General features: G+C 33.0%; 1 protein-coding gene across 7 annotated transcripts in view; it reads right to left on the bottom strand.

The window, feature by feature from the left end:
* NBEA (neurobeachin) overlaps positions 1-15,772 on the bottom strand; it is a gene marked incomplete at its 5' end in the record, with an annotated part of 512,607 nt that overhangs the window by 311,677 nt on the left and 185,158 nt on the right. For all 7 annotated transcript variants that reach the window (XM_082765401.1, XM_082765407.1, XM_082765402.1 and 4 more), the window contains 4 exons: positions 9,705-9,800; positions 11,176-11,344; positions 13,258-13,365; positions 14,587-14,717. In XM_082765401.1, the coding sequence (XP_082621527.1) occupies positions 9,705-9,800; positions 11,176-11,344; positions 13,258-13,365; positions 14,587-14,717 (504 nt within the window). The remainder of the gene's footprint in view (positions 1-9,704; positions 9,801-11,175; positions 11,345-13,257; positions 13,366-14,586; positions 14,718-15,772) is intronic.

Genomic DNA, 15,772 nt, shown 5'->3' with positions numbered 1-15,772 from the left:
CCTTACCCATCACACTCCATGCCTAAAATATCTTGTTTGCTTGTGATTTATGAAATGTATTGTAATTGTTTTAACCTTTTGATTTACCTAAATAGTTCTTGTACTGTTTCCAAATATATAAAAAAATACAACCCCCCACCATGTTTATTATGTAAATAATGAGACACTTCATGTTTATAACAAACAAGATTTTGCTGTTATAAAAAACTGGCATCACAAAATATTCTGTTTTTAATCTTGATTACTTTTTAAAAATTGAGTGAGAAATTGTGTATATATACCTATGGTCTTTTTTTTTTTTTTTTTTTCATTTGATTAAAAAAACACACCTAGACAAAAATTAGCTGAAAATTTTCAAAAGAAAAAAAATGAAAATCATTATTTTTAACCACTTACAATGTGTCTGAATATATTAGTTTCCACCTCATGATGAAATCTATTTGAAAGGTGCATTAACCTAATCATTGTCATTTTTTTGCAATATAGCAAGATTTGGTAATGGAAGCTTCGGGATCAATATTGGTATAAGAGTTGCTGTCACTTTTCAGTCTTCACATGCACTAGAAAATGTATGTGTTGTTCTCTGTACAGATATTCTGAGATATCTGTATTCTAAGATATCTGTATCTAATTAAAACCTTATTAGCTGTATTTTACAGACCCCTCCATAGTATTCTACATTTTTAAAGAGAGCATACATCCCAGGCTGGAGAAGCTTTCAAGCCAACAAGTCAGTGATATTACAGTTTCCCCCACAGGTGGGAACTCTTCAATGGCTAAGCTCTAGGCTATAAAGAGATGGTGAACGAGTTCTTCCTAGCCATATTGATCTACTAGTTTTCACTTATGAAAAGCAGCACAGTTATATAAAAATTAAAAAAATAAATAAGAGGATGGAATTAAAGAGTAATAAGGGTCTGATTTAAAATTACACTGAATGGAATAACCAAAATGGAATTGCAATTGAAATGTACTCAGAGGCTGAGGCACAACAGTAAAGATCACACTAAAAAGAACATTAGCATGCCAAGCTGCTCAATATCTGCTCAGTAACTTTGGTCCTATTGGCATTTCTATTTCTATGTGGAAGTTATCACAGAATACAGAAAAAGTTTCCTGTCCTTCTGGTCCTGGCCTAACCACATAATGTGCACTCCTAGACAGTATTATATATATAATATATATAATATATAATGTATATAGCAGCCTAGACAGTATTATTCTTCATGTAACAACTACACATTCATGGGCAAATTTGGCCATGTCCCACTAATGTACTTCATGGAATTCTGTTATTTCTGATGCAAGGTTATCTGATTAACAGCGACTTGTATTTTGCAGCATTCATTAGCAGAACAAAAAGGCTCTGAAATGGGAGAGAAATGGAGAAGTGACAGGGTGGGGGATTCAAGGTTGGTAAATGACGAGGAGCCTGTATGGCAGAGAACAGAGTTGTCATCAGCCAGCATCTCAAATGGACACTTGTAAGTCCATGTCTTCTCTTTTTGTTCACTGGAAACTAACTCTGTTTGCTTAAATTCCTCAGAAGCCTTTATTTCCACTCCACCCTCCACCCCCCCAGTCAATTCTGGACTCAGGCAGGCACATAGAGCAGCTCCTTCTACCTTGATCAAAGAAAGAGTATTAAAAGAGTCACTTAAGACTCATAACTCATGATCTGTTTAGGCAATGTCTTTAATCAAAGTCTTGATTCTGTCTTACTATCACTTTTCTTACTAAGCAAACCTCCTTCACTCAGTGCTCAATAAACACGTGTACATCAATCTGACCAATCACCTGGTTACCAAACAAAATTTAAATGATCCTAAAACTATTCAGGACAAAGTTAACTAAGGCAATTAGATAAAAAACTCATAAGAAAAAAATAACTAGAAAATTAAAAGCTGTAATAAAGACATATCCATTTTAGAATAAATAGTTTGCATTTGAAAGAAAAAAACAAATGTAAATCAGGAACAGTATGATAGTACATTTTAATTTTTGTAGGTGAATTTCCCTAGTTTTTGTCAGATTCTATTTTATTTTTGTCTTGTGTAAACTCAAAAAACACACAGATAACAAAAGACTATCTGCGAATAAATTATGGGAAAAAAGGATCACAGGAACAGAAACTACGTGAAGAAGGCAGAATGGTGGACAGAAAGAATAAAGTTGTGATTCTCATTCTGTTGGACATTACAGGTTTCTACCCTCCCTTCTTACAATTTTAAAAGAAAAAACAGATGAGCCAGTAGTTATCTATGATAATATCTATATTTCTGACTCACCACGGGAAAGCTGATAATCTTGTTTAGACATTTATTATAAAACTAATAACAACAACAAAAATTCTGTCACATAGGTTACAAAATCCAGTCACAAAAAAAGTGAAGAATAAAATATTCCATAGACATGATAAAACTTATACTAAAAGCATTAAATTAAGAAATATAGAAAAACTTAGGAAAAAATAACTTTTAAAACATCTGTAAATTGTACAAACAAATCGAAGTGTTAATGTTATTTGACCAAAACAAAAATAAATTACAAATGCTTCATGGGTATATAATGATTGATTAATTAGTAATGAACTATATATCTTCTGATCCCTTAAGTAGTGGGTGAATGGTAATAAATATTTGATCAAGATGTATTTCTTATTATGCCAAGATCTTAAAATATACTTCCTTTCAGAGGCAGTGGTGGCATAGGTGGCATATATTTTATATAATCAGGAAAGCAATATAATAATCTGGAGCAGCATGCAGAAAATCAATTTTATCATTCACATGATTATCATTCTTTTCACTTATAAGATTTAACACAACTTCTTGAAAGTATATGGACAACTATATTCTGAGGAAGATGAAGCCACAGATTTTATCAGGGCTTTGTGGAGGCAAAGGGTATTTGGAAAGGCAATATAAATTAGTCCCTTAGCCCAGTTTGTGTAGTTAGACTGCTGTCCTTCTGCAAAAGAGGTATTTTAAAAATAGGCTGAAAATCTATGCTACTACACTAGGAATACAAATAATGGTATAGCAATGGACAATACTCAGAGATCAGAAAAATGATGCTTTACTTGCCTCAGAAGAAAAAGCAATTTCTGCAACTTCTTAATATATTTACTTCTATCAAGAAAAAAATCAATAGCTTTCAGTTCTTCTACAGCACATACCTTTAAAAATCTGTTCATTTACAGTGTTTGGGAAAAATATAGACAGCGATATCAAAGGAGATGAAAATACAATCCATTTTTGATAAAGTGCTGTGATAAGTTACACATCAATGTTCTCCGCACAATATGATATAAGGCAATTTGAACTGTTGCAACACTTTCATTTCGAAAACGCTCCTGAATAATGCTAAGTAGTAATGTCATTCTTTTTGACTGAAAATATCTTTCCATTATTTGTGTAGTATTGATTGTGTGTTTAGGAATGTATAGGCTCCCAGTTAATGTGCAAAAAAAGATCATTCACACCTTTCCACTTCTGGAGATATGAGGTGGAGATGGAAGTACCGTTGAAACAATATAATAACCCCTCAGTGTAAGCAAGTATAGCTTTAATAATGACCAGAATTGAGAAAACTCACCCTGCTGTTCCTGGCCACCATAACCAAAACTACTACAAATTCATTGACATTCCTTTAAGAGGTTACTTGGTTTTATATAAGGCTGTTTAGCTGCTTTTAACAGAGGACACAATGCTCATCTATTATTTCATAGGCTTATTCCACCAATACGATATTTCTGCTCTCAAAATTTACACTGATTACCCTCTATCTGGTAAGAGAAAGGGCTACTCCCAGTGTTTCAGTCTTGACTTCCACACCTTCCAGACATAACAGAGATATTTTCATAACAAATTTGGGAAAAATCAGATAAACTAATCAAGAACAAAACAATGTCTTCTAAGATATTAAAGTTGCTACTATTCCAGAAATACAGATTTTAGCATTTTACACTAAATTCACTACATGTGAAAGAGCAGAATTTGGTAGCTCTTGCTGACTAAAGGGGCAGAGGTAAAGACTGCTAAGGATGTCTCAACCACTACAATGTTATCTTAAAATGGCTCCAGGAACTGGCAAGTTCCACTGTGCCATTAAGTCAGAAGTCAGAGTCTTGATAACACTCCTACAGAGACCTGAACCTCCTCTGACATTAAAGTTAATTTAGAGTACTTGCTTGTAAAGTAAAACAGAAGGAGCTTGTCTGCCTTCCACAGGAAGTAGCTTTGCATACTGGGACTACCTTCAACCTACTGAATTTGAAAGGAAACTTTTCAAGGAACTTGAAATCATTCCTCAGCAGTAGCAAGAGTAAAGATTAAGCTCTAACACTGTTTCTCGAGCAAATACAACACATGAAATTATCACCAAAGATGAAAGCCAAAAATTTTTGAAAGTGACTTTGTTACAGCATCGGACTTCAATGAATAGTCTCCTTCAAGGATCATAAGCACTTACCAGGCAAAAAAAGGAGACTGGAATACCTAAAAACAAATAAATGTTTTACCCCATTTAATGTGTATTTTATAGCTTTTGCAATAGTGCAGGTTTATAATAAAGTGAGCAGAGCAATTTCTTGAAACTTGGACAACCTGAGTAAATGCTTCTACAAGAAATGTAGCATGTTCAGCTTTCCCTAGTGGAGTAACTTTAGTAACAAATGCTGATCAACTGAGCAAAAGCACCAGTCAACTCTTTTAAGTCCTCCCATGCAAGAAACTTAATTAAAAAAACAAAACAAAACAAAACAAAAAAACAGAGCTTCTGTACTTAATATACTACTCAAGTGCACAGGCACGAACAGATTCTTTTCAGATATAAATAAAGGGGTTACAGAATTCACTGGCTACACCACCCCAGTAGAGAAAATTTGTAAAACGTTATTGCAACAGTTAGATCACAGTTGCCTTGCTATATGTGGGATCTCAGTTATGTAACTGACCACCGTCTTTGTGGTCTGCTGGCTAAGTGTGGCAGATTTCCATTAGCTATTTTTCCCCTCAAAACACCAATACATGAAGAAGCTTCACATGATAAAATAGGTACTATATTTGTTGTTCAACAGATGCAGTTTCTACAGTCAGACAAGGTCTCCCAGACTTTCAACCAGAGAAACAACCACAGAAAATTCACTTAGGACTGCTTGAGGGGAAACAAAAATAATAACAATGGAAAAAGAGAAACATTTTCCAGAAAGTACAAATTATAGGTACAATACCCACAGCCACTTGACATACTGAGAATGATAAAGTAAGTTTTCTTTCATCTTTGAATAGTCAGGTAAAATAACTTTCCCTTTCTGGCAAATATATTATAATGCTATATCGATTTTTTTTTTTCTAACTCCATATTTTAATTATGGAGCTTATCTTCATCCCAGTCAATTGAAGAAATCCCATGAACCAAAAAGTCTTTAGGCCAAGAAACATTTTAGGTCACTCTTGCATTTCAATAATTCTCAATCCAAAGACTCCATTTTGAAACCTTTACAATTTCAGAAAAACAGATCTATCTGACATTTCAAAAGCCTTTATTCTAATTCTTTGGTATTGTGAATAGAAAGAAGTCTGACAACATTTACTTTTGTTGGACTGTGTTGCTCAGACACTCTTCAGATGCAAAAGAATATTAATCTACTTTTTTTTTTTTTTTTTTTTTTTTTTTTTTTTATCTGTGACTGTGATAATTACTGTAGAATAGATGCTTGAATTGTACTCCACATTCAGGATTGTCTAACCAGATTCACCTGACTTCACAATATTGGAAGCTGGAAGCTGTAGAGCACAAAGGAAGAAAGGTTTGCCAATAAGTCAACTTCTGTCTTTCAGGAGACATTCTGTTGCCCAAGATTTGTCTTAACTGTTTCTGAACTTCAAGGAGTAGTAAACAAGCATTGTATCTTTGAAAAGATGAGCAAGACTAAGTTTTCTCCAGAGTATCCTTACAAGCATTTGTTTTTGACTGAAATCTTGCCAAACTGTCAGCATTTGAATCAGATGAGGTCTTCACTTATGTGATTGGCATCCAGCCATGAATAACATGAGGTATGAAGATGTTGCATAGAATAAATAAGCCAACAGTAGTGTATGTGTATATTGTATGTCTTTTTCTTTGTTGATGTACCCAAAGGAATTTCTCAGTATCTGACACTTGAAGCAGCAAGTGGAATAAGCCTTGATGTAGCAGACTTACAAGCTGGTTCATAAAACTTTCTGAGCTATGCCATGATATCTTTATGGAGATTAATACCACATGTTAAGGTGCTTTTTAAAGCTCTGGAGCTGAATTTAATTCTATTTAAGATTTTTGATATCATAGAAAACTATCATATTGTCTCCCCTTCTAAAACTCTGAAGTTATGAAGTTAAATAATACGATCTAAGGAGGGTTGCTTTCATGTCTTTATGCATACATGATCTGTATATGATCTAAATAGAAAAGAGTGAGATTTCTTTTGATTTTACAAGTTCTGCTTTGTCAGACTAAGCGCAAATTATTTTAGAAATACTGTAGAGAGTAAAAGAGTAAATCAGTAAATTTACAGATAGAGACACCTTTATCCTTCCCATGGTGAGCTTAGAAAGAAAGAAAACAAAACAAAACAAAACAAAACAAAACAAAAAAAAACAGCAGAATAAATAAATACACATTGTTATTGCTAAATACCATTAAATACACCATTTAATACAAGGACACAATGGTATAATGGACACCATTGGTTTACCTTTTTCTTCCTCTTCCTTTGTGTGTTCTTTCTCCTTTAAACACCATAAGATAACATATAGCTTGTGAACAATACTTGGTTCACAGCAAAAAAGCAAACAAACAAACAAAAAAAACCAACACCAAAACATTTAAACTTTATTTTAGTGACTACAAGCAATTATAAGTAAAGTTATAATATATTTTCCTGTGAAGCACATTTTAAACTATTTTATTTAAATACTAAATTTTATTAATATCATCAATAAATTGGGAAAAGGTCAACATATTTAAATGATGAGAACTGGAAAATTTCATATCAAGGTCAATGATGTTTAGAATTCCTAGAAACTGCACTTGACACCAACTGTAGTTACTCGTAAGAAGCATGCAACAATCACATACTGTAATACACCTGAGATAAGTAGGATCTTACACATCCTTAAATATATTGTAATAAAAGAGCATGCCATATACAAAGTAAAAAAATGAAGCATCACTAAGAAGAAATCTCCCACAGAGATCTGTTCCAAGGAACTCCTGTACCATTCCAACAATAGTGCAATGATGACACAATTTGCTGTATTGAATTGGACTGACAAAGAACACACCCTTTACATCCAAATATAGAGGCTTTATTTCCATGTAACAAATGAATTTTTGTCCATTTTATAGTAAATAGGATTGTGCTTTAAAAATTTATATTGACTTTTAAATGTTAAATTTAATCATGCTATAATATGTTAAAATATCTTAAAATATAAAATATTATTAATGTGTTATATGTTTGCTGCCAAAATGTGGAAGCATGTCTAAATGAAACTGATTGGCTAAGTCACCGGAATGAAAAATTCCTGAAATGACAAAACAGGTTTTGACTTTAAGCCTCTCTGACAGTGTTGGCATTTTTTTTTTAGTTCCTGCTCATGTCCTTCAAAACTGAGGAACTGACTCCAGAATTTAAAAAGCAGAAATGCTCTTCTCTAATAATACGCAGATTAGAGATGTAGATGCAGTTAGGTATAAGAGAAAATATCAAGAAATAAATTTAAATAGTTACAGATAAAATTTCCTGTGTTGAATAATTTGTTTATAAAGCCAATTTCTTCATTACAGTTTCTTATGTATCTCACTTTACTATTTTTTTTTTTTTACTATTACTATTCCTGTAGCTCTACTGAACTATTAAAAGAACAAATCAAAATAAAACTATAATATACTTGAATTTGAGGTAAAGCAAATACTATGGACAATAGTATAAAGGACATATCTCTTAAGAAATATTTATCTGAAATATTTTGGTGATTTTATACAGCTGTCTCCATTTTTAAAAGACTTATTTTTAGTCTTTTTTTTTTCTGGTTTTGTTTTATTTTATTATTTATTTATTTATTATTTTTATTTAGTATGGATAAGAAGAAAAAATATTTGTTTTTCCACTCCTTTTTACATCCATTATTTCAAATGTCAAGCAATATACAAATAGCAACATCATCTCATGTATTTTGCATAATTTCTTTTATTGTATTAAATTAAAAAATATTTTTAAATAAATGTAAGTTTTGAGGCAGTCTAACCATTTCCATTTTTTCAAGCAAAAGGTGTTGAGAAAGAAAATATCTGTGCCTGCTACACAAAAATGTGCTTTAAAGGCAAAAGGAGATGAGAAAGGAAGATCTAATTGTTCCAGGTTTTTATTGTCTATGTAACACTGTAGTACTCTTCTGAACTAAGAGTAAATGATCCTTCCCCCCACCCTGCTTTTCTTTTAAAATCAATGATAGACTGAACACAGCAGTGTAACAACAAAGAATATTATATCAGCAAATTCAATGATTGAAAATGTATTTTTAAATTTTATTTCTTTTCTTCATATGGCAGACAACAGACTTTTTAATTAAAATCATAAACCCTTGATTGTTAGTTGTTAGAATTTAAAACACTTTATAATATACTTACATGCACACATGGAAATTTAAGAAATGTAAGATAAACGTAGTGATTTTTTAAGTTAATCTAATAAAAATTTTAACATAATTTTCCCAGAACAGGATTTGATAAATATAACATAAGTTACATTATTAGCAAAGAAAGAAGTTAACTATTTATATTGTTTATATACAGGAAGCAGTTTTTAATCTCTTCATCTTTCTATAAATCAAACTTTTTACTCACTGAGATTTTGCAAAATTATACCAATAACATTTTCATTATGTTGTTTTTTAACCTATAATTCTGTATTCACATTATAGTACATGCAAATAAATGGGGAAATGTACATGCAAATTTGGCTAAAATTACAACTGGGTAACCCTTTTTTTCAAATAATGGCATCTAAAAAACATTTTCTCTATATTATAATATAACTATTAAAACAAACAAACAAACAAACAAACAAAAGCAGGCCCAAAACATGTAATAGTTGCTCTGGTCACAAAAGTGTTCTCATTCAAGAAAAGCACAGCACAGCACATTAACTAACATGCATAAAATAATTAACAGTACGAACAATATCAAAGGTTTACATACCATCAAGAAAGCAAGAACAAAAAAAAAAAGCAAGAAAGGAAGGAAAAATAACAGGAAAATATACGGGGAAAGGGAACACTACAAAAATACTACATATGTTATGTGGTATGCAATATTTTTTTAAAAATAGGCCTGACTTTATGGGCCTAATATTGTAGTAGAATAACCACAAACCAAAAGCATTTAGAATTTTCTACATCCATTCCCTCCTCCTCACTAATCTTTTATAAAATTTATTTCATAGTAAGTAAAGTTAAGAAGTGATAGTAAAATTGGGAAAGAGATTTCCTAGAGAAATGTAGGCAGGAAGTTAAAGTTTTAAAGGTGTCATCAGGTCTGATCTCCATGTAACCTGAGGCGTATACTTATTTATCAACAATTACATCACAGTTAGTTCTTGTATTACATTACATTAAATAAGAACACCCAAACAGGTTAGGAGATGATGTTAATATTACCTTTGTAAAATGAGTGGGCAAAGCTCTGCTCAGGAATTAACTTGGCAAGGAATCCATGGTTCAAACTTGGGTGAGGGATAGATGGTATGACCACAACTGTGGAGAAAATCATGGAATCAAATGTGAGCCAGCTAATATTCATGTGTGGCCTGGTCCACTGTGGATCCATGACAGAAGTCCTATCTCATTGAAACATGCAAATATGGTATTATCAACATAAAGTGCATTTCTAAAGGAAGAAAACAAGTTCTGTATCAAGAGATAGGAAACAGCACACCTATTTGGGCACTTCAAGAGCAACAACCATGTGGGGAAAAAAGACACACATATATATATGCACACACATGTACACAGAAGATAATCATGAGTGAAATAGTTCACTGAAACTAGCAGCTTTTTAGTGCAGGACAATAACATATAACCAGAAAGGCACAAAAAATATGATTTCTCATAATTGACCATGTTCATGTATTATATTTGAAATGGGAAGCCCCTAAGCACATAAACTTCAGAAGTGATATATAAATGATAAATTAAAGCATAATGATGAATTAGAAGATAATGACTAAATGCAAATGTGACACAAATTGGAACATACATTCTATGAAGAATGAAAATCAGAAACTCCGTAAATGAAGTAATTAAAATTCAATACAAGACAAAAAACATACATGAAGAGCTTCATGGACAAGTTCAGTTACTGTTTTCAGCTCTTTTAACACAGAAGGTACAGTTGTAAACAATCCAGTGGGACTTGAAAAACCTACTGAATTGACAGTATAAAGAATTTGAAACAAAGTGGGGTAAAGTTTGGATTCTTAATTTCTGATGGGCTCTGACAGCTAACAGACTCCCTCCCTCTCAGGCTGAAGAACACATGCCAGTGAAAAATACTACTACTATTAAAAAAAAATAAATCACAAGCAGTTCAAAGAAGGCAAGAGAAATGCTTCCTTTTTCTTATAATCTTTCCTTAGGCTTTCAAATGTAGGCACCAACACAGCAGGACTCCAAAAAGGAGTCCTCCACCACCACCTTTTCACAAACCTCCTAATTTAAACTAAAAGAGTTTACATGGGCGAAGAGCTGTGTTTGCTGTTTATGTTTCATTGTATAAAGATATCTGCTCTTACTAACAAATAATAGCCTAAGAAAGTTGTGGTGATCAACTGTCTTGTACTTTACAGCTTTAGCACCATCAGACACACTGTTTCTTTTCAATTATATTCAAATGAAATAAACAAAAGCATAAAAAGCAATACAAAAATGAAAATTAGTTATACCCTATAAGCAAATGCACAAAATAAGTGAAATCTGCCAATGTACATTAAAATTATTTTAGAGAAAGAAAGTACCATGTAATTTCCTATTAGAATTTTAAACTGCTCAAGTACTTTGAACTCAGATAATTACAGTTCTAACAAATCTACACATGAAAATGAAAAATAACATTTAAAGAAAACAAATGTACCTGTACTTGTTGGTGAATTTATTTCTTGTCTGATATTTCTACCTGCCTGGCTCCCAGATCTTGCAGTTTCTCGTTGTGGTTCTAGAATATCACGGTATTTGGAGACCATCAGAACTGAAATAAAGTAGACTACTGCCAAAGCTAAGAACTGAGCCTGTTTGCTGTCGTCCTGTGTTAAAGAGAAAGGAACAAACCTATATTACTGGACATTTCAATGGAATTTTCACTCAAGATCATCTCAAAGTTTTATAAATAATGCCCAACTGAAATGTTACATCTGTTAACATAGTAGCAAAGGGATTAACTAGAAGATTTAATGGATTTTCACTGAAGTAGTATGTACACAACATTTATTAAGTACCTAATCATAAAGGTAATTTGGAAACCACAAATCTCCAAGCCTGTGAAGTCAATGGCCATTTCAGAGTAGAGGCTTCAACTAGAGTTTCAACTTGTCTCAATTCCACAGGTACCCATTTTCTATCACAAATCCAGGGCTTGCTTTCCATATTTTTCTGTGTGTTTAATTTGGTTGCATGTCACTGCAACACTTAAAATAACTGTAAATCCTCTTACTAGTTCTTTCACAGAAATTTCAGAATCTGCTTCCACTACTCTCTTCTCTTATACGTAAGGAAAGAGTAGGTGAGAGAAGATCATCACCCAGTTTCAACCTTGGCCTTTAAAGATGATTAGATCAGAACACTCTAACAGATAAATGCTTTTGTTTCTCATTGTACTTTCTTCATTAAAACTATTCCTACATTCAGTTTTTACTTCAATCCACTCAAACCTAAGCTGCAGAAGTTTAAACTTAAAATATATATTTGCATATATATAATAATAATTCCTATTGCAGTGCTTTCAAAAATGATATTGTAGAATAGTTTTATTGTAAAACCAGTTGCAGAAATGTGAAAAACATATATATGTATTTACATATATATGACACATATATTTAGAAGAAGTAAAAATTGACTTTTTTTTTTTCTAATCAATTTGCTGCAGCTCTGCAATAAATATAATAAGTCTTCCACCTACAATGGTTGGACAAGTAACTGACACTTTTATTAATACAGTTTTATTTCAGGACATAACTGATTTATTCTGGTTGTGAGTATTTGGCTAATATATGATCAAGTCTGACTGTAAAACAAAATTATGTACTGATCTCAAATGGTTTATCAATATGATCAAGCACAAATTCAGGCTGGATAAAGAATAGACTAAAAGCAGCCCTGAGGAAAAGGACCTGGGGGTGTTGGTTGTCGAAAAGCTCAACATGAGCTGGCAATGTGTGCTTGCAGCCCAGAAAGCCAACCATATCCTGGGCTGCATCTAAAGTAGTGTGGCCAGCATGGTGAGGGAGGTGGGTCTGCTCCTTTCTGCTCCAGTGATACCTCACCTGGAGCACTGCATTCAGCTCTGGGGTCCCCAGCACAAGGACAGGGTCCTGTTAGAGTGAGTCCAGAGGAGGGCCATGAGGTTGATCAGAAGGCTGGAGCACCTTTCCTATAGAGACAGGTTGAGGGAGTTGGGGTTTTTCAACCTGGAGAAGAGAAGGCTCCAGGGAGACCTTACCACAGCCTTCCAGTACCTACAGGGGGGCCTACAAGAAAACTGGGGAGAGACTCTTTGTCAGGCGGTATAGGACAAGGGGGGAATGGCTTTAAATTAAAAGAGAGGAGGTTCAGATTAGACATTATGAAGAAATTCTTTCTTCTGAGGGTGATGAGGCATTGGAACAGGTGGCCCAGGGAAGCTGTGAATGCCCCATCCCTGGAGGTGTTCAAGGCCAGGTTCAAGGCTCAGGGCTTTGAGCAACCTGGTGTAGTGGAAGGTGTTCCTACCTATGGCAGGAATTAGGTGATCTTTAAGGTCCCTTCAAGGTCCCTTCCAACCTAAAACATTCTATGATTCTGTGATTTTACAGTGCAGGAAGTGGCTGGCAGTTACAAAGCCATGAGCAGATGGTTTGCTGATAAGTGTGACACATGAAGGGTATTTTAAATTCTAGAACAACCAAAAATTCTTTGAAAATGGAAGTGATGATTTTGTAGAATTACAGCACATATTACTCACCACATCACGAAAAACAACTGCTCGTAGACGATTAATATCAACATCCTGAAGAAGCCGATCAGGGTCTTTTATAGGAGAGAGATTGCCAGGGACATTTTCAAGGGGAGTCTACAAATAAAACACTTATGAGAATTTTTTTCCCCCAAATATCTTGGGAAATTTAAAGCATTTGTGTTAGAACCTTAATTTGATACATTTTTAGATATCACTGTTAATCTTAGATGCTCTTCTACTAACAATGTACTTTCATTATACAATGTACTTTCATTATATTAACAATGTACTTTTCACTCAGACAAGGCTTCTACAAAAAACAGTCTGAATTATTGTCCTAAATGTTTAGATATAAGTTGTTACATCATCCCACTACATCAGAACAACTGTATCTTTTTGCAGAGTTAAATAATTGTATGCACACAAAAGATGATTTCTGATTATAGTTGTTCCATAGCAGTACAATAAATTGTCTAATACGGTACATTTAAAAACCATGAGCAGAAATATTTTCAAAAATCATTTTCTTTTCATTTTACTGAGAATTATTACAGACTATTTACAGTATAATTCCTATTATTACAAATTATTACAAAGGCATAGAGTACTATGCTTTGTTTAAAAAATGACAATGTATTGCATATTATGCCTAAACACCTAAAAGCATTGTTATACTTATTTGCTTTGCACCGAATGTGATAAAGTGGAAAATATAATGCCTTTTGTGAGATTTAATAAAATAATAGTGTGAATGAAGCTGAGTTTGTAAATGCTATCTGGAAAAGGCATTAGAGAACAAAAAACACTAAAGTTCCTAATGAAAATATAGTATCAAAAAAACATGAATCTGTTATGTTAGCTAAAATGCTATATTTTAGTTATGTCACAGGCTACACTAAATTCTTCAGGATTTTAGTTTTTTAGACTCAAAGCTGTTATCAAGTTCAGAAAAGTAGGTTTCATTCAGTCAGAAAGAAAATACTGATCTCTATTGTACATGCAATGGTATATTGAAGTTACTGGGACTCAGATGTTCCACTGACAGATGTAATTACAGGACTTCATCCAAACTGAAGATGCCTTGAGAAATTAAAAAAGCTATGCAGGTATAAAACAAACAAACAAATAAACAAACAAACAAAACTATACAGATGTGAAGAAGGGAACTTCAAAACAAAGCAGGAGTCGTAAAGCTCTTTAAGACTGCTCCAGTGTACGTTAAGTTTTTGCATAAGCTTTTGCCAAATACTTGAGAAGGCAGATACAATTGCTTTCTGAATATAGAAGCAGTGGTACAGTCTTGTCAGTGCTGTTGGTAACTGAAGACTGGATTACCTTGGTTGCTGCTGCTGCAGTTACGCCCTGGAGAGCATCCTGAGCTTTACTGCTGATTAATGAAGTCTTGTTCACTCTCTCTCTCTGCCTTTGCCGACACTCTAAACAGTTTCTCACAGCCACACAACAAACTAAAAAAGTCATGAAAATTAAACAAGTTAGAGTTATTTTCTCATAATTATTTTTAGAGTATCAGTTAGCAGTCTGTATATATCAATAACCACGTCTAAATAATAACAGCAATAGTTATCGCATTAGACTCCATTAGTACTAGGAAAGCACTAATGGTGACTTATTTCTTTTAGCTGAACAACCTAATGTTTTCTATAACTATCTCACTATATTAAAATTTGAAGCTCTCATATGTTATTGATCAGTTATCAGCACTTTAAATCTGAGTGCAGTTATGCACAGCTGCAACAGAGGAAAATAGTAGGAGCTAATTGAGAATTCGATGAAAATTGATTAGTGATAATAAACCACAAGCATTATACCAGTAGCAGTATAATAATCAATGATCTAATGAGTGGTATGAATAATAACTGGACAAAAATCAGAGTCTAAAAATTATTCAGCATTTGAAAGATGTTGTGGGATACAACATTAAAGAAATGGCATCATGCTGGATGACAGATGTTCACCAGGACAAAGTCATATAGGTTGGAAAGAATAATTCAAACTATTCAGAAATTTTTAAATTGCCTAATCAATTGTAAGAAGATACAGGAAATGGTAAATAGTGAAGAAAGGCACTAGACTTTATATTTATATTAAGATCTTAATATTTATATTAAGATCTGCAGTCTGTACACACATCCCAAGCTTTTAATCTTACATGGACTGAAAACAGTCTTTCAAATCTACAGAGACTTGGATAAGGAAACTTGCAGTAGGCATGCAGCAAAACAGCTTCTAGGAAAAACACTTTTCCTCTGTTCATTTACTTTTATTTAATATTTTTACTCAAAAATGTATACAACTTTTACAAAGGAATTAACAATTTCAGACATGCCATTTTATTATTTTTTGTGTTTTTATTGAATCAACCTTTAAACAGCATCAAATCAGCAATAGCATACTATTATTTCATCACATCACAGTCAGTACAAGGACCTTTCCTACATGTGTCACTATTTTATCTAGCTTGAGCTCACTGATCTGTAAGTAATTATTTAATACGTGCTGT

This window comes from Aythya marila (genome assembly GCF_965140915.1).
Source record: "Aythya marila genome assembly, chromosome: 1".
NCBI classification, from domain to species: domain Eukaryota; kingdom Metazoa; phylum Chordata; class Aves; order Anseriformes; family Anatidae; genus Aythya; species Aythya marila.
Note: the sequence above shows the minus strand (reverse complement) of the source record. Positions and strands in the feature narration are given on the sequence as shown.